Here is a 26,445-nt window from a genome sequence, read left to right as displayed (position 1 = left end):
CAAGTTTTTCTAATAACGGTCGCCCCTCGTCAGGTCATAAAGAACCGTTCGCCGGTTCGGAGTCGGCTTGAAACTGTAGGTTCCTTCATTTGTGGAACAACATCAAGACGCGCGCTACAAATAGGAGGAGGAGCTCAGCCAAACACCCATAAAGCGTGTATGCGCGAATTATACACATATATATAATCTTAGACTTAGTTACATCCAGTCTAATTACATTGCAGTTAGCCTGAAATTCGTTGTAAATATCTATTGGAAGGCGGTTTAATAAACATTTTAGAGCCTGCATAGAAAAGGCAGTTACTCATTGAAATTATCTCAAAAGCCTGTGCATGCACATGCGCGTAGTCAGTCAGTTACATTAATCAGCTATTTACTGCAAGCCACTTCAATAAATATTCAGCCACTTCAAACATACAAATTTCAATACTTACGTACTTTGTTCACTATCACTGTCATGACAGCTGTTCGCTCGCCGCACATATTCTGCCTATAATTCTACTCGTCTTACTTTGTCTGAGTTGTCAGCCTTTTAACTTGTATTTTTATTTATGGCTGTTTTGGTGTTTTTGTTGTGTTATTTCCTGTTTCTGAACAGCCTCGTTTTCAGCTGTTTGCGTTTTTTGTTTTTTCTTTTTAATTTCCCCTTTCTTTGTTGTAATCTCTGTCTTACTTACTTATCTTTTACTTCTTTCTGGTCTCTGATCTTCTCTTCATGTTTTATTTTTTAGGCTTGTTTATATATGTATGTACCTGTTCTTCAGCTGTTCATGTTGCAACATGTTTTTATGCATTCTTTTATTACTCATTTGCTTCTTCTGAGAATCACGAAAATTCATGTCTTTTTCGATCTTTGTCTCTTGATCTTTCAGCTGGTGTCACATTTTATTGAGTGTTGTATTGTGAAATTCGAAACACTGTAAATAATAAGGTTAAGCTGAGGTTGCTATATTTTTTCTCTTGTGTTACAAAAGAAATACCGTAACTTCCAGGAATAATCAGCTGCATAATACAGAGTTCGGCTAAGAGTCGGATAATCTTCAATGTTGTGAGTGCTTGGGATGTAATTTTTCTGAGTTGAGCTTTTCAATACTTACATCGGATTGCCGCAGTTCTATTCTAGAAGCTATGCACGCAGTTGTGATATCATCAAGATTAGAGGATTTCGTTTTTCCGGCCATGTCGTAGAACCCGCCGAAGAGAAGCAGATCTAAGGGGAATGCTTTCTAGCAAATACGATCTAGGCCCTTTATTAAGTGCACTATATACGAGTAAAGAGTTTCAAATGAACATTTGACAGCAGGAAAATCTAAAATAAAAAAAATATATTATTGGAAGAAGCTGCCTGCATAGAGGGTGCAGAATTGGTGGCATTGTTGATTGAGGCGATGAAAACCATCTTCTTTCCATTTCTCTTCTTTGAGTTTTGGTTATTTCCATCAGTAAAGCATTCCTATATTAAAGTAAAGAATTGGAATAATAAAATAAAGAGTTGCCATACATATATAATATTAAGTAAATTTACTTTTTAGGCAGATTTTTGCAGATTTTGCTGAGTTTCAATTTGCACACAATTTTTAAATTCGACGAGCTGTCACTTTTAAGGAAATTTTAATCGCAAATGCAATTTAAACAATGGTGAAAATTTGTTGCTAGCATTATGTTGAGAGCTTTTTCACTGGCTGTACAGAGTACAAATTTGTCGTGAAATTATTCTGAAATGTCACTCATATTTCACGGCCAGAATATGCATTTTGCCAGATATTTCATGTAAAATAAAAACCGAGTACTGAAGGGTTACTCAAACCAAATTGTTTGCGCTGAATCCAATACAGTGCAGTTAACTTTGAAGGGCCTATGAATGTAAATAATACTCAGTAGAACTCCGATTGACAGAAGAACTCCGATCAATGTGCGAGCATGAGCAGAGAACAATTCTTTACACTGAATTATTGCAATATTTTGCACAGATGACGCACGTCTGGCAATAGATCTCATGATAGGACCCCACAATCAAGAGTGTATTGCTTTGTTTTAGATTTTTGTTTTTTAGTCCCTCGAAAGTCGAAACCTAAAAATAATATTGCCAGTTTCGAGTAATTTAAACAAAATTTAACGATTTAGATACCAAATAAAAATAAATAGAAAAAAAAATCAAATCAGCTGTTCTTTTACTGCCTTGCTGACAGAAAATAAGAAAAATTAAGTTTGAATACGGTTTAGAACTCATTGGGAAGATTAATACCATGTCATGGTTTTTGTTTTTATTTTTATTTTTTGTAGTTTTTTTTTTTTTGGTATTGTTTTTAATTATTGTGAACGAATTAACAGAATTATGTTTCAAGAACGTGAAAAGCTAGCATTAGCGGTTTGGTTTTCCTTAAACTATGCGTCTTATGCTCGCTAGATGCCTCGATGCCTGAGCTTGCTGGAGCCCAACTTCACCGAGAACCAACAAAATTTGAGTGAGTCAATAAAATTCTTCTCAATATTCATGGAAATTTATACCTTTCCCGGGTTCTCGTATGTCAAACTAGCAGTTAGCAAGACGAATATCGTGTTCATCCTGAAATCCCTAAAATAATAAAGAGAAAATGATCCAAGTTATCGAAGCACAAGTTATGAGATTTCCATCAAGACAATCTGTCCCCACGTTCCGTATTGTCTGTCAAGACATTTCTACTCAGCGAATTATATGCCAAACCTTGCACTGTACGGTTTCTATCTGATTTCTAAGCTGAAATCTGACAGTGTTGAAATTGTGAAAGAGAAAGCAGCACACTTTCGGCTGTTTTGAAGAGGAGGGTGTAATATTAAGTGGATATGCATGACATAAAAAAAAACGCTTCGACGACGACATCTTTGAATCGGTGTGAGTGGCGGCTTGTCCAGGCTGTTATTCCCAACCACATTTGCAGGTACTGCATAAAAAAAAACACAAAGGAAATAAAATACTTCTACAATCGATTTCGTACTTGTCTTCGCTCTAAGAGCTATTGCTTAAATTCACACCTACACTGTGGCGCTTTGCGTGCTTGCTTATGCAATTTTGATGCGACAATTTAACTTTTATTCCATTTTTCCGAAATCTTGCAACATTTTTCAAACCGGAGAAATTTTTAATAGATGGCTCGGATGGAGATTGTTGATTTGGTTGGGGTGTGATTGTATGTATTTCATTGCTGCTAATTGTGAAAACCAGGTCAATTTATGTATTAGGATGGCTAAATAATTTTTGTTTTGATGCCGCCACCTAATTTGTTCCATGGCCAAAAAATTAAGAAACCCATATTTTTTTTGTTCTGGTTTTTTATATTTAATATTTACTACCATTGAACTCTTTTGAGGAGAATTCACTTTCACGTAAATTCGGTATAAAATGTTTACAGTTAGGTATTATTTAATTTCTTCTCTTAATTGCTGCTCACTGATTATAAAAAATAAAAACAATAAAAAACTTATAAAAAAAATTAAACCAAGTAAAAAAATAAAAAAGATAAATATTTGTTTGGTTTAATTTAATTTTTTTTTTTAATTTTGAGCGTTTTCCGGGTCACTACATATAAATAATAAAAATAGTTATTAAGCTAAATCATAGGATATAATTTGTTTCGTTAGAGAATAATTTAATTGCTCTTCACAAATATTAAAACTAATATTTTGCTTTTTTTTAATTTTTTTTTATTAATTTTGGGTGTTTTCCGGGTCACTCACTATAAATAATAAAATAATTATTAAGCTAAATCATAGGGAATAATTTTATTCATTAGGGAATACTTTACTGTGTGGTGATAAAATTTAATAAAATAAATAATAAAATAGATGCCTTATATTTTTTGGCTAGAGAACAAAGTTAGGAGGTGACGTCAAGAAAACCAAAAACAAATTATTGTTGTTTAGCCTTCCCAAGGTGCATAGCCACCAGTGTACTTCCATCAAGCTGTCGAGTATAAAAAGCGTTCAATACTAAAAAAAGGTGTCGAGTATTTATTTTTTACTTGTTTGAATTACAATACATTTTTACTTTGAACTAAAGGGTTTTCTAATAAGAGGTGTTATTTTGATATTTAAAGAAAAATGCTATTTTTTAATATAAATGATCGGATGTTTATTTCATTATAAAGAGGAAGGTATGCCGTTAATAGTGGAAAGTAACATCAGACAAATCACCACCACGACCACGCTTACAGGACAATATCCTTTTCATGAAATTTCCCATAACCGAATTGCAAAGTGGCCGCCCTATGTGCTCGATAGCCTCACGAATTCCATCTTTGAGGTTTTGAATCGACCTTGCACTGTTGGCGGAGATCTTCTCTTTTTCTTGACCCCAAAGAAAAAAGTCACAAGGTGTTAAATCACAAGATCTCGCTGCCCAATTGTGATCACCTCTTCGAGAGATAACACAGTCCGGAAATTTTTCCCGTAAAAGATCAATGGTTTCGTTGCTTGTGTGATACGAAGCGCCGTCTTGTTGAAAATAAACGTTGTCCAAATCAATACCATCCAATTCCGGCCATAAAAAATCGTGAAACATCTCTCCTGTTTAACACCTAACACCTGTTATTGGGAAAACCATTTACAATAATTTTGTGTTTAATATAATTAAAATAAATTTGCCATATTTCATACCTATCGAACTAATTCAAACTTTTTAATTACTTTACAAATCTAGCAAATAGCACAGCACACAATTTACTATTGTTCCGCATCTTTAACAATTCTGCAAATCTTAACAAAATAAATTTCTTATGCCACAATGAACATTGATTGCTCAGTTCTATCCATAAACCAGTTTCGTTAAAGCATTTACCGTTTTTTGCAAAATTTAATCTTGTGCACTGCCGTCGATCCATATCAACTGATCATATTTCATTTTGTCCCCATTCGCCAATTTAAGTATGCAAATTGTATATGTGTGTTGTGTGTGTTGGCTGGCGTCCCTTTTACTAAACATTCATGACTTTATTATTTCTTAGTTCTTTCATAATGGAATTTAATTTATGGGATACGATCAACACAAAGCACAAAGAACTGAGTACTGAGCAGCATACATACATACAGATATGCTTATAAAGGGTGTGTTTTTAGTTATTTATTAATAAATAGTTAAACGGCATGATCTGAAAAAAAAAAAACAATATTTAAAAAATTAGAACATTACAACTACAAAATGGAAAGTTGACAGTAGGAGATGAGACAAACTTTTTTGGTAATGCTGTTGCCAACTCGCTGTCGAATATTCGTAAGAGAAATATTATCATAATAGCTCGGTCGATATGTGATTGAAGTAAGAAGGCTTGCTTCTAAAATGGGTTCACTCACTAGCAAAGCAAATTCGTAAAGCATACTTTTTCTTCTGACGACTACATGCCTAGCGAGATGTTGCCCAGAAATCTGAAAAGCAGTCTTTGAAGTGCGGAGTATTTCCAAAGAAAATGTTAAATAAACTCTTTCCTATGGAATTCCTTATGCGGGGTACAGAGCCTGGTGTTCGTATGGTCAAGAATGCATTGCCACTTTAGCACTCCTTTGAAAAGCTCTCTGCTCTTTTCAGAGCCACGATAAGTTCCCCTTATATTATATGTTTGTCTGGTGTTGTCTGAAGTGAACACGATACACTGCTGAATATCCACATTATAACATCTACTGTTTTCCACAACTTGCGAAAAGTAGAAATATAGTGGAGCTTTTGCAAGTAAGCGCCGCTTGATGGGCCAAGTATTTGGGGTAAAAAAACTGAATAACTAGAATAACTGACGTATTTAACTCGCCAAATTTCGTTATCTGGTTCATATTAGTTAGGTTAGACTAAAATATGGTTTTAATCACAGCAATACCTGGTGTTTAGTGCACAGGTTGGATGCAATGTGTGATTGTGTACCTAGTTCAGAAAGCAAGTAGAAGAAAATAATATTCTAGCCACCTTCCTTTGGAAAAACTGGACCGGAAATATATATTATATTACGTTCACACCACCCAAACAGGATCAGACTGATAATTACGTTGGAGTTCCGGTCTGCCCCAAGTATTAAATAAAAACAATTGGATCTAAGAGAAGAGGTGATAAACCGATAGTCATGGTTGTATCTGATACCCGAGTTGCATTTAGGTAGTAGAGCTGAATTGATTTTTTCTTTTAGACTACCAGAATCCAGCAAGCGTCGCGCGTAGTCGGGTAGTTTGCATATGACCACCATTCGGTTCGAATACAACGGAAGGCAAAAAAAAAGAAGATAAAACTAAAAAAGTTGATATGAAACGTATCACCGCCTAAGATATAAGTCAAATTTTCCCAACCCATCCTAACCTTGTGATAATTGTTTTCCATAAATAATTGTGTGGGCCATAAGCGCTTTATTGCAATAAAAAATTTTCATCTGTATTTCTATATTGAAATAAAATTGGGGCAAACTTATTTAGATACCCTTTATATAGTGTGATATTAATGCTGTGTCGTTCAGTCTTCGAATCATTTAATCAATCGGCACCAGCGGCGCCCCAAAGCCAAACTGCCACAAAAATAAGAACAAAAACAATATCATAGCCCTAAGCATTGTGGCTGACGCATACAGCAAAATACTTGATTTTGATACCATAAAAAGTTATGTACAGGGCGACTTCGATATAATGAACTTGAAGTTGATCGGAAAATACTTGTACACATAAGAGCAAAAACCTGTTTTTTATTTTAAAATTGAATATCTGGCTTATAAACTTTTAAATACTTTCTTTAACAAACTCTACTAAAAATGTACATTTATCAAACTGCACTGATCATCTTGAAGAACTGCTGAAGTGTAACAAAAATCAGGCTGATCAGCCAGGGCTATGTGAAATTTGCCCCAACTGAGATTCTTCTTTATTTTTGACTTGAAAGCAAAGGCAATATATAATGCAATTTTAGAACTAAAACTTCGCTTAAATTTTCATGGTGATTAATCATTCGTATATTGTAAGAAAAACTACGCAAACATGAGATTCTCTTAATAAAGGAGTACACAACACCTGCAGCGAAGTTTTCATTACTCGTATGCGTGTAACTAGGTTTGCAGTTATGGTTATCGCAGTTTCACTATATGTGTACATATGTACATATGTATGTATATCCTTTGGCGCTTTTTTGCAACACCAACTGGGAGCAGCTGTTGTGAACGATCGATCGACATGATTATCTTTAGTTTGATGTATTTTTTTTTTTTTGTTTTTTGCTGTTGCGGTTTCGTTCGCTGTTACTTTTTACCGCCATTAATTGAAAGGCATGTTGAGTGCAGGTTGTTGTTTCTTTGTCTCATTTCCACTAAGTAAATATACACGTTTTGTTTGTGTACATATTTATATCTACTTTATGTGTGTGTGTGAGTGATTTTTCGCTTGGTTGGATGATTCATGCACGAATTGCCGGAATGAGTTGGCCTCGTTGGTTGGCTGGTCTCTTGTCTGCTGTCTGGTTGCGGTAGTGGAGTGCAGTGATCGCGCCTTATTGAAACACAAAAAAAAGAAACAAGAAAACACATCAACAACAAAGTAAAGCAAACCAAAAGCAAAGTAAACTTTAAACTGTGCAATAAAATTATGGCAACACTGCAAGCAACAACTGATCGCCAATGACTCCAGTTCATTTTTCGCCTGCTCTACCCATAACTCTTGACTGCCATCGGCCGCCTGATGTTTGTTTCGCTTTGTCTTTTTTTCGGTTTTTGTTTTTTGCTATCTTTAAAGTTTTATCGCCTGCGGTTTTTCCTTGTTTTCTTTTCATATTGTTACTTTCTATATATGTATTTGTTAATTGTACTTTTCCGTGTTTTAATAAATATATGCATAAATACATACATACTCGTATATACTTCACTTCTTTCAAACGCTCAAATAGTGTACAGTAAATTATCTCCAATTCGAACTAGTAATTGATTGGGTTGATCGAAATTATCGAAGTTTTCGAATTACTGATTATTGTCGCCATGGGCTTCTATGCAGACTAATTTAATGGCACTAAATTTAAAACAAAGGAGCAACCCCTCGTATACTAAAGGGTGATCAATTTAGAGGTATCGGATTTTAAATTAAAATAAAATAACGAAAATTCAAAATGAATGGGGCAAACTTTATTATTTTTATGTGGAACCATTCAGGACATTTATTTTTTAAAGATAATCCCTTTCATGTGTTGGCCGCAATCGCCCCGTAATTCGGCCATCCGTAAACACTAATTTTGAACGACTCGTTGTAGGACTTCGACTGGTGTCTTGTAAATAACTTTAGCAATGTTGGTTCCCAATGCCTCAATCGAAGCTCGTTTATCCACAAAATATTTAGACTTTACTTATTCCCATACATAGAAGTCCAAAGATGTGATATCACACGATCTTGGTGGCCAATGCACTGGTGCGAGACGAGCGATAAATTGTTCACCGAAAGGACGACGCAGTAAATCCATTGTTTAACGGGTTGTACGGCAAGAACCGCAGTCTTATTGGAAGATCACGGGCTTCAATTTCCAGCATCAAACAGTCGTTTATCATGTCCCGACAGCGTTCGCCATTCACTGTTACAGTGGTGCCAGCCTCGAAAAAAAAACAATTGTGATTCAATTTGAATTTGCAACGAATTTTGCCGGCTTCTGAAGTTATAAGCCTTTTCAGTAGGCGGCGAAATATATCAGAATGTATCAATATTATATATTTGGCACAAGTAGTCAAGAAATGTGTAATTTTACAATAACAAAATCTTACTGACAGAAAAACATGATGTCTAGTTTCACAGCATTTAAATAGAGATTTTTAATTATAAACGAAGCAAAATTAATTTTCAGAGCGCTAAAACTTCCCTCCTAAATATTTAAAAATTTTGATGTGGTATGGCTTATCTGATGTTACGTAATCTTAAATATATTTTATGTATTCGGCCGATAAGCTGAAATATTTTTGCTTCCCTAGAGAATTATTAATTGCATTTTTTTGGGCAAATGTTATTAATTTTTTTATTTCAAAATTAAAATAGCTTAGCCATCCCTTTGCCACAGCACACGCTTTACTGAATGACTGATGTTTTGTTTTTCTTTTATTTTATGGTGTACGCCCTCTTTGATTGTTTCGCCTACCAATTAAATAAAAACTCTTGTATCATTTTTACATGCAGTGGCGATAAAAATGTCGCAGCAGTGTTGGTTGTTTATTTATATCTTTTTTTTTATTTTTTATATAAAAATATATAACTATATAAATATAACAAGCACCGTACAATTCAAAGCTTCAAACTTTGTACAAATTAAACAAAAAATTCAACAACGTTTTTCTTTCATAAACTCGTAAAAAAACTTCGATTATTCGTTATGTGGAAGAAAACGCACAATAACACAAAAAACAAAAACAAAACAAAAATTCAAAAAAAAGGGGGAAGAAGGGAAATAAAAAAAATTAAGAAAAAATATATAAAATATAAAAATATAAAAAAAAGAATGATAATAAAATGTTTTTTATTAAATTAAAAAACAAAACAAAGAAATCAACGTTAATAATATGTCTAATTAAATGCGCTAGTAAACTGCATACCCAGTATTTTTCTAAAATTCCTATTAAAAAATCGAAGTTTTGGTGATAAACATTAAATTTTTTTGTTTAATTTTGTACAGAGTCCGCAACGTTTAGTTATATGGTTTTGTTGTAGTACGTACCATTACGTCTCGCTGCTATTATTTTAGCTGCCACTGTACAAATGCAGGCAATTGTTTGTGGTTTCATTAAATGACGTAGCTTTAAATGTTTAAAAGAGATTTACTATGTTTGTTATGTTACAGTGTTTTTTTTTGTTTTTGTTGTATGTTAATTTTAAAATTATCTCCAGGGGCTACATAAATTTCGCATGCAGGAGCTATTAAGCCCCATTTAATTGCCATGCAAATGTAAATCTCCTCATTGAAGCAGCTTTAAGTATATGAAAATCAAAATGTAATTATAAGTGTAAATGCGCAGATTTTGAAATTATGCATAAAAAAATTAACTCAGTTGATCATCATTTAACCTGCATTTCTATTAAGTAGGATGTGATTTAGTACATACACATACATACATATGTATGTACATACCTCTACATATCTCACGCGCACTTCGACAATTTTTTCAATCCCTTTTCTTTACTGCGTCATCTTAATCTGGTTAAAAGAGCTTTTAAATAACTTCGACAATGTTCCAAAAATTTAGAAAGCTTATCTTTTTTTAAAAATTTTGCAAAACTATTTAGTTTCCGAAAGCCATATTGTTTAGCTAGCTGCCGTTAATTGATAAGAAAAACAGCGAGCTCCATTTCGTTTAGCATTTTTTGTCTCATTTGTCAATGTCTCGGCTAATATCGCTGCCATTTGGCATTTGGACTCTTATGAGCTTTGTGGTCTTAGCATAAAATTTACACAAAGTTCGGTAATGTCTCAACGGAAAGTGGATCATAGCGAAAGAAAATATCGCACAATTTTGGACACCATAAATTTCGGGAGTTTTCGACGCTAATGCTCCCTTGATGCGCGTGCAGTGTGTCATCTCGCGGCATCTTGTTGTTATTTTCATTCTTTTTTACCTTTCGATGCATTTGCCTTAACACAACGTGTACTAACATCCATTCAATTCATTAACTCTCTTGCCAGCTCACTTCATGTCACTTTCTGATTGGGCAGTGGTCTTTCGTGACTGATGTGAGGACAAAAGCAGCACTTCCGTTTGTTGAGGACACCAGAGAGGTTATAATGAGAATCTCCTCTAATTTTTCTCAATTTCTTCAAAACAAATGATGCTATTCGCGTAATACCACGATGGAGAGAATAATAAGGCGGCGCCGATCATAGTACCGTTACTTTGCTCTCAGCGAAATTGACAAAATCGTTGTGTGTGAGAAGTCGCACTTGTGCAATTTATTCGTGTGCTTGTGTGATTTCCTCTTCTTGCATTCTTGCTCGCATTTTCACAGCTCTTTCACTAAACTGCACCAATGTGACCCCAGACACTCTGTAATGGGAGTAATTTTGTTTCTATCATTCTTGAATTCAATTTTCTGGATTGAAATTGAAATATGCCAAAATTATAGAAAAAAATTTCGGCATCACTTAAATTTATAGCAAAGTTGATATCTTTTTTTACTACATTTTTTACGTTTAGCTTCTTCCATCATTTTCTTATTCATTGTCATTCTTTGAAATTCTAATTTTTCATTTTATGTCATTTATAGATTTCATTCAACAAGTTCTCCTAGAGTCTCGTTGAGTTCACTTTCCTCCTCCTATTTTTTTTCATCATCAGTGTCATCATCATTCTTTATTTTTATTGATTTCATCATTCTTTCATTGATTTGTTTGTTTTGCTAGCCTTCAACAGCTTTTACTTTTCGCTCAAAAGTGCTTCAGATATGCTTTAAGATTGTCGAAAATAAAACTCAAGTGGTTTTTCTCCGAATTGCTTCTCGAATTCTTATATTTATCGCTTGTATGTAGTTGAATGTTTGACGATGTGATTGAGCGATTATGTACCGTTGATAATGATGTCGCATAACTACCACTGCGTTCCACATTTTTTGGTTGGTTTGCTTCTTGGATTTGATTAGAATTTCAAGTGAATCGTGAACTTTCCACTTCTTTTCTCTGTCAATACTTGTGCAGGTACAGCAAAATTTTAATAACTGAACGATTTAGCAGTTGATTTTTGTTTCATACACACCTGGAGAGATGAATTGTTATGTATAAGGGATAATTTTCTAGGGGAAGTCCAAAGTCTTGTTTTTTCTGTCTTTTTTCGTTTGCGAAAAACCGTCAGTAGTTTTCACGCCGATATTTGTTCTACGAAATTCACAATGTGTGTGGAGGGTGTTCAATTAATCTTTAACTTAAGACTTTACTTTATTAGGCCGCTGGGCATATGGTCGTTCACTTTGACTGCATGCCGCTGAAAGATAGGCTCGATATTTTCAGTAACACAGACTATCAATTTCACAAACATGTTATCATACAACAAACACTAATCATTATGAAACGGATTGTGTCTCCAGGATCTACTTTGCCGAATACAGCACTAGTTCAATGGGGATGACATTTTTTTACGAAGGGTTAAAGCTACAATTTGGGCGAATGTGCCAATAGTTTATCGAAATATGTTGTATAAAACGGGTGTAAATTTCTGTCTTCTGACTTCTAAAATAGAATTTAGCGAGTAAATTTTTGCTAATTTCTTACCTAAATATAGAAATATGTAAATGGTTTGACATACTTCCACCGGTTGCTACAGAAACTAATTTGAAGATTATCTTCAATGAATTGATAGTTTCGTGGGTATTGTAGCAGTATGAAATTGTCCTTCAGAAAGTAAAAGTCTTCAAGACCTTGGCGATGTCAGATTCAGCCAATTTTGAGAACAAAACATTACTTGGCATAGCTCTTTGATGAATTTGATTTTAATTATTCTCGCAGAAGGAGACTACTGGTTTATACCTCTGGTCACAAGTTGGTCTCAGCACTAAACACAATTTGACGGAGCGAAGCGCCCTATAGCATTTCTTTCCGAACACTAATGTTGTAAATAAGTTTCTTCAATTTGAAAAATACCATTATTCGCATTATGCGATGTGAAACAATACTTAATGAAAAAAAAACTGATATAATATAACATATCCATTTAAGTATCATAAACTAAAAATTATTTCAAATAAAAGGCACCCAGTCTTAGTAAATTTTTTTCTAAAAACAAACAAATATGAGATTGAAACTTCTGCCCCGCGTGACAATAAAATTTTATTTCTAGAAGAAAAAAAAATTTTTTAATACAAATGAAATGGTGTTAATTATATGACCAAGCCATTAAGGACCCCTATTAAATTGCAGGAAAATAGTACAATTATTTTGGGTTGTCCGGAAAGAAATTGTCGATTTTTTAAAAGAAAGTAAATACATTTTTATTAAAACTTAGAATGAACTTTAATCAATTATATATTTTTCATTATGTTCGATAACCTTTTGCCATCTTTCCAGCAAATTCATTATTTCGCGCTCATAGAACTTCTGGCCTTTATTTGCAAAAAACTTAACCAAGCCTCGTCATTGCCGAAAGTTTTACCATTTAAGGAGTTCTGCAAAGACCGAAAAAAATGGTAGTCTGACGGTGCAAGGTCAAGGCTATAAGGCTATATGGTGGATGCATTAAAAGTTCCCAGCCAAGCCCTCTCCGTTTTTGGCGAGCGACCAAAGATGGGTCTAGCGTTATCCTGATGAAATATGACACTTTTACGGTTGATCAATTCTGGTCGCTTCTCTTTGATGGCTGTATTCAATTTGTCCAATTGTTGGCAGTAGAAATCCGAATTAATCGTTTGGTTCCTCTGAAGCAGCTCAAAATATACCACACCCTTCCAATCCCATCAAACTGACAGCATAATCTTCTTTTGGTAAATATCAGCCTTTGAAGTCGTTTGTGGCGCTTCATCATGCTTGACCCATGATCGGCGTTATTGTATCCATTTTTCATCACCCGTGATAATCCGATTCAAAAACGGATCGCCTTCATTGCGTTTAAGATGCATATCACAAGCGTTGATTCGGTTTGTTAAATGAATTTCTTTCAATTCTTGTGGTACCCAAATATCAAGTTTTTTTACCAGTCCAAGACTCTTTATATGCTCATGAACGCTTGATTTTGGTATATTTAACTTCTCTCTAATCTCACGCAAAGTTATATGACGATCCAATTCGATTAAAGCCTTTACATCACTTGGCCGACCTGAACCTGGCTCATCTTTAAGTGAAAAATCGCTTCTCTACACTTTTTCCTTTATGGAAATGACGCAAATGCTCTTTTGTGGAAAAATTAAAATAAATAGTCACAAGCTGTTCAAAACAATTTATCAATTATATGTAAAATCGGCAATTACTTTGCGGACAACCCTATATTTGATTTAAAAGTTATTAAAAGAGCAACTACCTAGAGCGTTTTATCTATCGCCCTGTAAATTAAATATATTCTGTGCAAAAAAGTTAAAAGAACACGAATAACTATCGCTTATCTATTAATGAAATTATTACAGCCTTCTATCTATAGACTTAACGAAGTCTTATTGAATCTATGTATATTTTTACATATTTTATGTATTTTTTCACACAGTTGGCTTTAAATGTACGTGCATAGTTTCATTTCAATTAATCACGATGCGCATAAAGAAATCAAATTAAATTTGATCCGCGCAAAAAAATCACAACTATTTTGTTGTTATTTCAATGAGAATTTCATTGAAATCAATGACGTTGTTTGCTGATTTCGTCACGTTAACGCTAGCAAAACATAATCAAAACAGAAAAAATACGATAATTTGTAGAAGAAATGAAAAAAGAAGAAGAAAAGAAGAATGAAGAAGAACGTTGAATACGACGGACGACAACTAAGGAAAGGAACAACGTGCTATTTTGCGCGTACTCTTCATTTGTGCCCGTCAATGCAACCATAGTTTTTGCACGAGTATAGAAACGTATGTGTGTGTGTGTATAGTAATTCGCTAAAAATTAGAAACAACGAACATTTTCGAACTTAAATTTTTCAAAAATTTGTAGGATCTATGTTTTATGAACCATTATTTTCACATTTTTTATTAGACAAATTTGGGTAAAAATATACCCTTCATGACACTGTCGAGTACTTTAGATAATGAGGGGTTTGGGATGTCAAAAATTATACTTATTGATTGGATGTTTGTGTGTTGGGACCTGAATGGATCTTATGTGCAGCCATGTAGCCTACTCGAAAAGTTGTAGGCTATTAATAAATCCTAAAACTGCTGTAGGCTTAATTTCTATCAGGAGGTTTGGATTTATGGCTCCATTTCCCAGGTAATTTAAACTGCGTCGTGCCGCTGCTGGGCAGTCGCATAGAACGGGTTCTGCTGTTTCTTGTGCCTATTTGCAGAGTCTACAAGAATCGTTTTCTATCACCCCTATCTTTTTCATGTGATAATTAAGTTTACAGTGTCTTGCTAGTAGTTCAGTGTAAAGTTTTATGCCTTTTCTGCTTAGGTTAAGGATTGTTTCTGCCCTTATCCGTTCTGGATCTATGAGTCTTTTCGATTGCCGCATGCTCGATTGGGCTATCCAGTAATCGATTAGGCCTCATTGTTCCTGCTCACGTAGAACGGCACTTTTGAAGCTGTTATTTACCCCGCAGAAAGGTTCAGGACCTATAAAGGGAGTGTTTGTCCCCTATTTCGCTAGAGTGTCCGCAATTTCATTCCCTTCGTGCCCCTCGTGTGCCGAAACCCACATCAAGGTAACAGAGTTTCTTGTTGCTAGGGTGTTGAGGACTTTAAAACATTCTCAGACCAACATTGATTGGAATGAGAAGCTATTTCGCGATTTTAGAGCTGCTTGACTGTCAGAGAGAATGTTAATATTGGCACTGCGAATGCCTCTCTGTAGATATTCTCTGGCGCACAACTCTAAGGCGTGGACCTCCGCCTGGAAAATGGAAGTGTTTTTCCTACTGGAACTGCCTTTTTGAAATGCGGTCTGTCAGTTCCAGCCGCGGCACTGCCGTCTTCCATTTTGGACCCATGACAATTTTTGATGAGGGTTAATGAGACAAGAAATCATCCTTGAGCATAGATCACATGCATAAATAAGATTTTGTATGATGTTCGCCTTGTGGTAAAAAATATTCGCGTTGGCTCTCACACAAAGAACGCTCTGAAAACACGACTGAAGAAGTGTTTCGAAAATTGGTTCACACGGATGCAAAAGTGTAGTGATCGTTGTGAGGAATATATTGAAAAACAAAACAAAAAAGAAGGGTTTTTAACCACCAATTTTAATTTTTGAAAAATGTCAGAGATTTGTAGCAATGGGCCACCGGGTATGAGTAGTATGAAATAATGAAAATAAACGAAATGAATTTGAATCAGATCAAATTAGGTATAATTACTTGATTACAAGAAGTTTAATAAAAATAAACAAAAAAAAATAAAAAATATAGCGAGAGGGACCATTTCGAAAAGGAGTACTATCATTTGGTACGCTACTGTGTACAAGAATGTATGCAATTACATATTGGCGATGGGTTTGGGTGAGCGTCAAGACACTTCTCTTTAAGTTTTTTTTTGTATACAAAAGTATTTATATGTAATATTTGCTGTAGCAATTGCGCCAGAGAGAGATAGCACTTTAGTTAAGTTGTTTATATTTTCTTCTAAAAGTTTTATTTGTTGGTTTCATTATTAAACCGTTTGTTGTTATCTATCATGCATTTATTTATATCTACATATATATGTAGTTATACTGGGCGTCAATCAGTCAGCCACTCAGTCAGTACTCAAATTGCAACCAAGTGTAGATATTATCGCACTTTTTTTAGCTCTCTTTGTAATGCACTTTAATGTTCTTGTGATTTAATTTAATACACATATTTACATATGTATACGTACACATCTACTATATATTTTTAATATGTACATGTGTACGTATCATTTCTCAGCGCTTCGCTGTATAAAATTACAAGTTTTCAAAGTCAACCGACGTGATTTTTTTTTAGTTTTGTTAGAAATATTACTTCTGCTTTCACGCCTGCATCGTTAACTTCTACAATTTCCAAATGACAAAAGAAAAACAGAATAAATGACAAATAAAAACAGTAACAGTATCACATATGAAGCGATTCTATACTACAGTACGTAGCTTAGCTGGTTCGTAAAAATAGAAGTGTGGTAATGTCTTCAGGGTTCATCTCTGCTGCTTGTACCGAACTAACCTATTCCATATATTTTATTTTTATTAATTTTTAGTTCTCCATTTACATTTATTTTAATTTTATTCATTGCAATTTACTTTTTCGCCTCTCACTTGCCAATGCTAAATTCGATGGCAATAAAACAACAGTACATTTTGCTAGTATAACTTAACAGGAGAATAACATACTGTTTATTGCACTGTTCTCTATCTATGCTAAATAACAGTGCGAATGTACTAAGTCAGACTCTCAGCGTGTTAACTTAGCAGCGCTACTCTGTGTTGGCTTTAGTCATTGACACAATTACATTTTCAATTGATTTTTTTATACACAACGCATTAAATATGTTTGTACATTTCATACTCGCTACTTTTTCAAATAAATATTCATATTTTTCCTACACCGCCGGCCTTCTCGCGATATTATCTACAATAATGTTTATTCATTCATATTTGTAGTTGTATTTACTTTTATTACTATTTACTATTTTTTCCCGCGATGTTAGTATTTGTTTACGCTGCATTTACTTGCAAATTTTATTTAATTTAATTGCGCAAACATCAACAGCAGCAGTGGCGAGATGAGCAATTGTCAAGAATATTTTTTTTTTCTCACACTCTTCAATCAGCAATTTGTTGACTATTGGTTTTTAGTGCTCAATGTATTTATTTTATTCATATTTTTTATTATCAACTACTTTTATGTTTGTAAGCGTACATGCTGGTACATATGTATGTACTTATGTATACAGTGTTGTTGCGGACGCGTGATATATGTATTGTAAATATACGTATATATGTATGCAACCCACCATGGGTTTTCGCAAATTTGGCTGGAAAAAGAATGTTTTGAAATGAAAAAGCTTTACCCAAACTCATACATATGATCATATAAAGGGTGTCTTAAAATTGCATGTGAAATATAAAAAATTAAGATAGTCACTAAAGTGCAAGTTTCCAGTTGCTTAAAAATCCCGTTTTTTTAATAATTTTTTCACTATATAACAAATCCCCGATTTTTTTATGTGGAGAATATATGTACGTAACACCATCAGTGAAAAAATTATCAAAAATCAACGAGTATTTTGAGCCACCTCTAACTTGCACTTTATTATACTAAAATTTAATGGACTATAACATAAAACTGCGCTCCAAATTTTTTTAAATCCTGATATAAAATTTTGTCGAATTTTTATAAGTCTTGGATGTATATAGAAGTCTGTGCAAAAATAAAACTGCTATATTGTTCTGTTTACCCTTTTTTATTTTTCGAGTCTTATAGTCTATAATATCTTTTTAGGCTTATACACTTCGTCCAACGCTGTTCTAATTTCTTGATCCCTTCCGAATAGTATGATTTATCCAAGTCTGAAAAATAGCCATTTGTTCGAATAAAATCATCCTCGTTCGAATAAAAGCTTTTCCCGCCAGCTATAAGTCAAAGTGGGAAACAAATAGGAGTACGAGCAATCCGAGGGAGCCAAGTCTGGAGAATAGAAGGGGATGTGAAACGAGCTGGAAACCTATTTCCATTAATTTTGCGGCCACAACTCGCCTCAGCAGTTGCTAGTGTTGAGTTGGTCTGTTGTCGTGATGGAAAAGGAAAGTCACTCGACTCCCTCGATTCAAACGAATGCTTAACATAAAGAAGTATACCGATCTGGCTGAAGCTTTGTGTGTGTTCTTCCAAGAGATGCGACTAACAAAATATAATCTCGATATGCGCCAATAGAGCCATCTCTCTGACTTTGCGCGGACTTTTCAAACTGTCCTCGAATTGGTCTGCTTTTTTATGTGTTTGGTATCAGTCTCTTTTATGATATATTCAAACCTCAATAAATCAAAATGCTCAATTTGCATCCCATCAAAGCATTTAGGAAATCATTCTTTTAAGCTGCTTCTGGTCATCAAGGAGTTTGTATGAGAATATTTTGCTGGCAAAGTAAATGCGAAGATTTGATATTGTCGACATTTTCCTATCATTAGGTATGAATGTCATATCCACAGTGTACTTCGCATCCTGAACAAACTGAGCGATAATTTTACATAAACGCCTTATACCTATCTATCAAAATTATTGATCACAGTTATTGCTCTGTTTATAAACTCATATTTATCAGAGTCGCATCACTCGTTGGCATACCAATTCACATTGACATAGAAATTTGGAAGGTTTAAAAAATTGTTAAAAAATTTTGCTGAAAACATATTAAAATTAAGTTTTCTGATATCAGTGCATACTGATATTTGGATTTTCAGTAAAATTTTTCATCATCCATCACTTTGGTTCGCGTCTAACTCTTCATAAATATAAATACACATAGACAAGCCATTCATACAGACACATATCCTTAAATGCGATTGCCAAACGAATGAATTGTCGCTTATAAAATTGAATGAATTGTTCTGCACTTCTTCGCCGTTAGGTCGACGCATGTGCTTTTTCGGTGGCAGCAGCAGCAGCAGCACTGTTGCCGGTTCAAGTGGCAGGGGCAGTGGCAATGGTAGTTCTAGTTCTGGCGCCACCGCTGCAGCAGGTAGGAATTGAAACCTGCACGCAATCAATAATGGAATGGAATGTTCGGGCGACTTATTGTTCTCACACACATGCATACATACTTATGTATACATATAAATATATAATTGGAATGTGCCAAAAAAATGATTTGCATTGAAATGCATCTTTTTTTTATTTGTTGCCTGCTGAATTTTGTTGCTGTGTGCATGATGAAGTATATGGAAATTAATAGTTTGAATGTATCTGCGTTCAGGAGTCGGTATGTTTCGCTGACAATGTGTAGTGTCAATGTGCAACAATGCTGTACTTTGCCTTGCCGATGTTTAATGTTGTCTATTCTATAGACGTTGCCAGAGAATTGTTTGGTGGATTTGGTTATACTGAATGCAATGGTTTTTATGTGTTTGTTGCTATGTATTCATAATACACAGTACAATGGCGCAATGATTTCAACTCAGGATGAAAGTACTAGACCCATGTAGCAAACCCGCCAAAGTTTGTACAAAGTACATTTTCTGGCCCATTTAAGGTTTAAATTGCTTACCTGCATGTGTTTTGGAAAATGTGCGAAAAGCGGTTTAATCAAGGACCCAACTTTTTATGGCTTTTTTAACAGAAGTTTCGAGAAAAATTTTATTTTTTGACTTACAATTTTGGAAAAAAAAACAAGAAATAAAGAAATGACTGTTAAAAGTTGATTTATTTTGTGAGTAAAATAATATAAAAATAAAAGTTACATATAATCGTTATTATTTGATTGAAAAAATAAAAGACAAATTTAATGTTTTTTGTTTTTCAAAAAGTTGTAAAAATAAAAAGCAAACGGGATTCTTATAGAGGCGCCCCAAGGAAATCGACAATTCTTCTCTACAACAGTCTTTCGCCCTTGATTTCTTTATTTCTGAAAAATGTGATCTCCAACTTATTTTGTGTCCTTAGTTATAATATAATATAGGTACATACATATATCAGTGACTTGGAGTATACAGCCACTTAGTTGAGTAAAATTTCTGAGTGATGTACTCGCTAGTCTGTCCCGACAAAAAAAAACAAAAACAAAAAATAGTCAAATTTCACGAGGAAAATTTTTGTTAAATATTTTAGCCCATTAACTCTTTTACGACCCTTTTTTTATTTTAATTTATTTTTTTGTTATTGCTTATTTTATATTTTTTTTTATTATTATTTTTTTATGGTTTTTTATATTTTTTTATTATTATTTTTTATTTTTTTATTATAATTTTTTTATTTTTTTTTATTTATATTTTTTCATTACTTATTTCTTATTTGTTTTTTATTTTATTATTTTGTTATTTGTTTATTGTTTTACTATTTTTGCTCTTTATTTATTTATTTTTTATTTTTTGTATTTGTTTGTTTTTGGTTTTTTTTTTTAATTGCTTTATTTAAATTTTTTTATCTATTAATTTTTGTATTTATGTTTATTTATTTTTATTTAATTTTTATTTATTTTTTTTATTTAATTTTTATTTATTTATTTTTTAATGTATTTAGTTTTTAATTTTTTTTTTTGTTTTTAAATTTTTTTTGTTTTTTTTATTATTTTATTTTTATTTTGTTTTTATTATTTAATTATTTATTTTTTTTTATATTTATTTATTTTTTTTTATATATATATATATATTTTGTTTTTTGTTTTATTTATATAATATATATTTATGTTTATTTTTATTTTTTATGTTTATGTTTATTTTTTATATTTTTGTATTGTTTTTGGTTTTACTTTTTTTTTGTTGTGGTTTTGTTTGAAGTGTTAAAAAATTAATTTCGAAAAATTTTCTAGAGATGTACTTCACATGAAAATCTCACTATAATTATGCATCAGTTATTTATGCCTGCTTGCATTTGCGTTTATGTTGCGAATGAATCGAGCTGCTACTCTATTTTTGTTTATATCTAAATTGTGCGTCTAGTATGTACGTCCTGATCTGGTATCGTTTCGCCCCTTGGAAATGTTGCACAGTGAGCTGAGTCATGCTAAGAATGAACTGTAAAATATGCAATAAATTTGGCAATATATTTGCGCATAAAAATATTTTGTCCTATGTTTCAGCATGATCGACTATTAAGATGAGCGCTGTGTTGTTGATCTTCTTTCTCGAAACTGAATGTGCGCCTGACTGCGAATTGGAAAAGTGGAATCTACTCCATTATTATTACGAAAAGTTTTGTATTTCTTTTCCAAAAATGCAACGCGGCCTTAAAGAAGAATAAATTTAATTGTTCTGTTTTGTTGTGTTCTTTTGAAAAAAAAAAAAAATTTACTTGTAAACCATTTTTAATTGTGTCTACTTTGAGGCACATATATTTTTTGCCCGCTTTATCCTTGAAATGTCGTAACTAAACTAAAATTATGTAAATATTTTATTTACCGTTCTCTTCTCTTTATTTCAGGCAAAAATCTGTACAACAATGAACACGTAGCAATAAAAATGGAGCCTATGAAGTCAAAGGCTCCACAACTACATTTAGAGTATAGGTTTTATAAACTATTAGGATCACATGGTATGTAGACGCTTTCGTTTTTTCAAATATAATACTCCTACCTAATGCCTTTTTATTCCCGTCCCCGTTCCATTAACTAAAAAAATTAAATCCTATTCTGCGCTTCACTTCATTTAATTAAGTTGCTGAATAGAAATCGTGAAAACTCAAAATTATAACATATCCCTTTCTAACTTAAAATATTACTAACTATTCGAAATAAAATCAACCAACAACAATGTGGCATAAAAATATGTTAACGGTGCGAGCGTTTAGAAGTGATATTTTTTTTAACCCGTCTTACTCTACTGTTTACTTGCAACGTTTTTAAACGAAGATCTTTTTGAAAGCTCCAATAACTAAATTGATAAGGAAACAGAAGTCAAAGTTTGTTATATGTTATAGAGCTTGAAGATATATCTGTCGAGTTGCTCTCTTAAAAAGGCGTTTGTTTTAAAAAAGATGTTTAATAACTAAGCTTAGAATGCTTTTGTTGGCTGCTCGTTAGTAAAGTTTTTAAAAATTATTTTAGGTAATATTCGAATGTGAATTAGCAGTAAAACTGTCCCAAAGTTCCAGAAGAAACTAAAAACAAACTGGTAAACTTAATAAAAAGCGTTCTGTATATTCTTCCAAAAACTTTGATGAAAGCTCGAGTGACAATTGTGGAGCAAAAAGTCAGCTTCGAGTAAATGACGTTTGATGAAAGCTCCAATTTATCATAGCGTTTAAGCGTATAGTTGAATATGCTTAAGGGGGAAGTCTACTGTGAATTTTTCAAAAAATAGATTTTTTTTTTTATTAGCTTAAAAAATACTTTGAACCCTTTTAAATAAGGTACAATATGTGTTACAGCTGGCTAAATTTTTCTTCGTTGAAATTTCGACCTTTTCCCGAAGCGCTCCAAAGCGCGTACCTGCTATACTGAAACTTTAAACGCATTTTTCTCGAAACTAAGTGTTTGTATACGGTGTACACGATATCTCGAGTTCTGATAAATGAATCAGCTTAAAAATTTAATTATATATTCTCTGTAATAGTGTCTCTCGTCTGACATAGGATTTTTTTGATATCGTTATTTGTTAAATTGTTATAAACAATAGTAACATCAATTTTAGGCAAAAAAAAAGAAAAAAATTTCAAGAATTTTTTTTTCAACACCAAAATTTTTTATCGACATAATCCTACGACAGACAAGAGTCAATTCTATGTATATGATAACAATATTTTGTTTTTTTGTTTTAGATCACCGAAACGTAAGATTTCATGTACACCGTTTAGGCACCTAAGAAAAGCGGACCTGCGCTTGCAGAAGTGCCACAGCGGCCATTTTGAATATTTTGACTTAAAATTTTTTTTTCAAAAACTTAAATATATAATAAAGATAAGAGTTTAAATAGATTTTATGTACGAGCAATATTTTGTTAGAAATAAAATCCGGAAAATAAGCCTGTTTTTTCCCTTGTCACAGTAGACTTCCCCCTTAATATCAGTTATCAAGAAGAAAAAAAAATATTTCATTTGATCTCATTAATGCTTTTGTTGTCAAGAGGCAAATGTCAAAAAAAGGCTGAAAAGCTGTTTGAGAAACTTGAGAGATTTCTTAAAAACCTTTAAAGAAATCCTTTTTCTTTCCTTTCTTTGGGAACTTTTTACAAATTGGTAAAAGTTGCTGTTGGCCTTGAGAAGTTTTGATTCGTTAAGTTTTAATTAAGTTTTATTCTTTAAACTTCTCGTATTTGAAAGCTTTTTTGTTTTAGTTTGTTTTTGTTCAAGACTGTTTCTCGTTTTTTCAAACATCTCTTACATGCGGTAATACTTTCTTACTTTCCATGTTGTATTTATCTAATTTGACATTTGGAAAGTTTCATGATTTCCATTTCAAAGTTTAAAGCTTTTCAACAAGTTTAAAATACCTCCAAAAAACTTCTAAGCCTTTAGTGCTGTCAAGCTGTTTATGTATGTATGTAGCCCTTTATATAATGGGATATTGGCTCTCTTGAAAAGCCTTTTTCAATAGTTCCAAACTCATTTTTAACTTTTACTTATGAGCTTTTTGTAGAATAATCAGATTAAAAAAATGTTATAACTTGTAAAAAATAAAGGTTTCTTTGCCTTTATGCAATGTAACAAGAAATAATCTGACATAGTCAAAGCTAGTTTGCATTTAAAACTTTAGACAACACTTTTAAAACCTCTTTTAAGTACTCGCTTAAGCTAAAGAAATTAATATAATAAATATTAGAATATAGCATACAAAATTCTGAAAATACTCAAAGCCCTTTTGCTTTTCAGCTCATAAACTTTTGAGCTCTTAAACTTTTGAACTTTTCGGCAAAATCTTTTACCCTTTTTGACAAAACCCACTCATTGTGGTGAATTTCTTAATGGAGTTCAACTCTAAATAACTGGAAAGCAGAGATAAACTGGCACAAAATAACTGACCCTAAGAGCACTTTCAACTATTTTGGCTCTTAAACTGTTAATATCCATTAGAGGGATTTAAATTTTTTTCTGTTGAGGTTCAAAAATAAAATCTTACGAAATTGTCAAATATGCACTTTTTTCAATTTAAGTCAGCATATACTAATATATATGTACATATTTCATGATAGCTTTGGTTAGAAAGCTTTTTAAAAGTTATTCCTGTTTTTCTCAATGTGCTTTTTTTTTAGTTTTTACGATAAAGCTTTTTATTGATTTTTCCATTTTAGAGTAACTGCAACCCGCAAAATTTTACTATCAACTGTTTTGCAGTTTTTCAAAGCGGGCTAAAAACTTTTTTTAAAAGCTCTTACTTTTTCAGTGGCTTTAACTCTGTGTATTATAAAACAGAAGTAGCTCCTTAAAAAGCTATTCCAAATATTTTTTTTTGGCAGCTTTTATCATAGAGAATTTCATGATCTTTCAAGTGCGTTTGCCATTTGTAGGGTAACTCAGTCCATAAATTATACTTTCATTTCTTTTAAAATACTTTTAAAGCAGTCGGAATTTCACTTTAATTTCAAGGTACTTAGCAAAGATTTCTAAATGTATTTCGAAAGCTCTCAAAGCATTATCGTCGATCTAATGGAATTTAAAATTAAAAAAAATTTATAAAAGAGCTTTTTAAGAGCGTTTTAACCATATAGCTTTTAAGGTGCATCGATAAATATTTAAATATGATCGATTTTTTCAGTATTCGTGTACTCACTTTGCAGATTCCTCATATGACTTCAATCGCTCGTCCTATTACTACTTGGCTGATTTTATTTCGTACGCTTTTTATTTACAAACTGTCCCGCTTTAAAAATATCCTACTTAACTTTGCTTGTTATTATTAAATACGAAGTTTTGCACCGTTATCACCTCCGCAGGATCTGTAATTTTTTAGAAAAACTATAAAGGTATTTTCTATAAAAAAAACGAAGGCTTCAATATGATTTATAACTCAACTAAAAAAAAAATAAAAAATAGATTTTCTCGAACATATTTCGAAGGTCGGTGCGCCAGTAATTTATTGAAAGAAATTTCGAAAGAAACAAACCGCACTAGAATGGGCTACCAAACAAAAAAAAAACACAAAAGACATATTTCAAATTTTGTACATACCTGCATACTTATATTACATAACGACTGTAGTCTGTAACAACAAGAATAATTTGTATTAAATTTATTTTTATTTTTGTTGTGTATTGCATTTAAATGTTGTTGCTGTTGCTGCGCGCGTGCTTTCGATATATTGCTAAACAAACAAAAAAAAAACAATGTAAAAAAATATAAACTCATCATCGCACACAATTATTTGATAAAAAAAAACACCAAACATCCTTTACTCGCCGCAATTACGTCAAATCGATGAATCTACCCACCTATTGCCTGCTGTATAATGATGAACCACCGCCTGGAATTTCTGCTACCGCCTATTACCCTGGACCTATTCTGTTCATCTCTCACAAATACAACAACCACATCAACATAACGAAAAATAATGAAAAAAAAAATAAACCCTTTGACGTGACACCTTTTGAAAATATAACTGCATAGATGACTGCCCAGAGGGTATACCGCGTGTGTATTATTTGGGCACATGTGGTGGCCGTTATAATGCCATGGTATTAGAGTTATTGGGACTGTCCTTAGAAGATCTCTTCAATATTTGTTCCCGTAAATTTTCTCTTAAGACTGTACTGATGATATCTAAGCAACTTGTAAGTTTACCATTATTTAATTTATAATTTTTTGTATGCACATTTTCGTTTTTTTTTTTTTCGTTTTCTCTCGCTATCTTAAATTACGTATTGTATGAGTACTTTGTTTCGTAACAGTTTACTCTATACTGAACTTTTTTATACTCTATTGTATCATTAATTTTCGTATTTAAATTAAGGCTAAAGTGCGCTATGCTTTATGTTTGTTCTACAAAAAAGTACTATGTTGGCTCAAGGCTCAGTTGGTCTAGACTTAATTTCTCTAGTTAAACTTGCTAAATTTTTTTTCCAAATTGCTATATAGAAAAGCTATAGCAAAGAAACAAAGTTTGTAGAGTTTTGACTCTTCAGCGGTGGTGTTAAGTAAGTTGAGAGCGGTGAGAGAATCAGATATCTCAGATAATCCTGCCAAAAAAATGATGTAATTTAAAAACGAATTTATTTGGCGTGACTTCATACAAAAAATTGATAAAAACTAAATACTAAAAAACAAAAAAAAT

General features: G+C 32.7%; 1 protein-coding gene across 17 annotated transcripts in view; it reads left to right on the top strand.

Moving 5' to 3' along the window:
- Positions 1-26,445, top strand: part of LOC128869426 (casein kinase I) — a 135,137-nt gene that overhangs the window by 55,814 nt on the left and 52,878 nt on the right. For 9 of the 17 annotated variants that reach the window (XR_008455313.1, XM_054112015.1, XM_054112012.1 and 6 more), the window contains 3 exons: positions 19,159-19,269; positions 21,666-21,776; positions 25,782-25,945. Coding sequence is in view for 16 of the 17 variants with exons in the window: in XM_054112015.1 (XP_053967990.1) it covers positions 19,159-19,269; positions 21,666-21,776; positions 25,782-25,945 (386 nt within the window). In the remaining variant the exon portion in view is untranslated. The remainder of the gene's footprint in view (positions 1-19,158; positions 19,270-21,665; positions 21,777-25,781; positions 25,946-26,445) is intronic. The other 8 variants (XM_054112009.1, XM_054112004.1, XM_054112027.1 and 5 more) reach the window with 3 other exon arrangements.

Source organism: Anastrepha ludens, chromosome 2 (genome assembly GCF_028408465.1).
Source record: "Anastrepha ludens isolate Willacy chromosome 2, idAnaLude1.1, whole genome shotgun sequence".
Classification (NCBI taxonomy): Eukaryota; Metazoa; Arthropoda; class Insecta; order Diptera; family Tephritidae; genus Anastrepha; species Anastrepha ludens.
The sequence above is the reverse complement of the archived record's forward strand: the minus strand, read 5'-3'. Positions and strand labels throughout refer to the sequence as shown.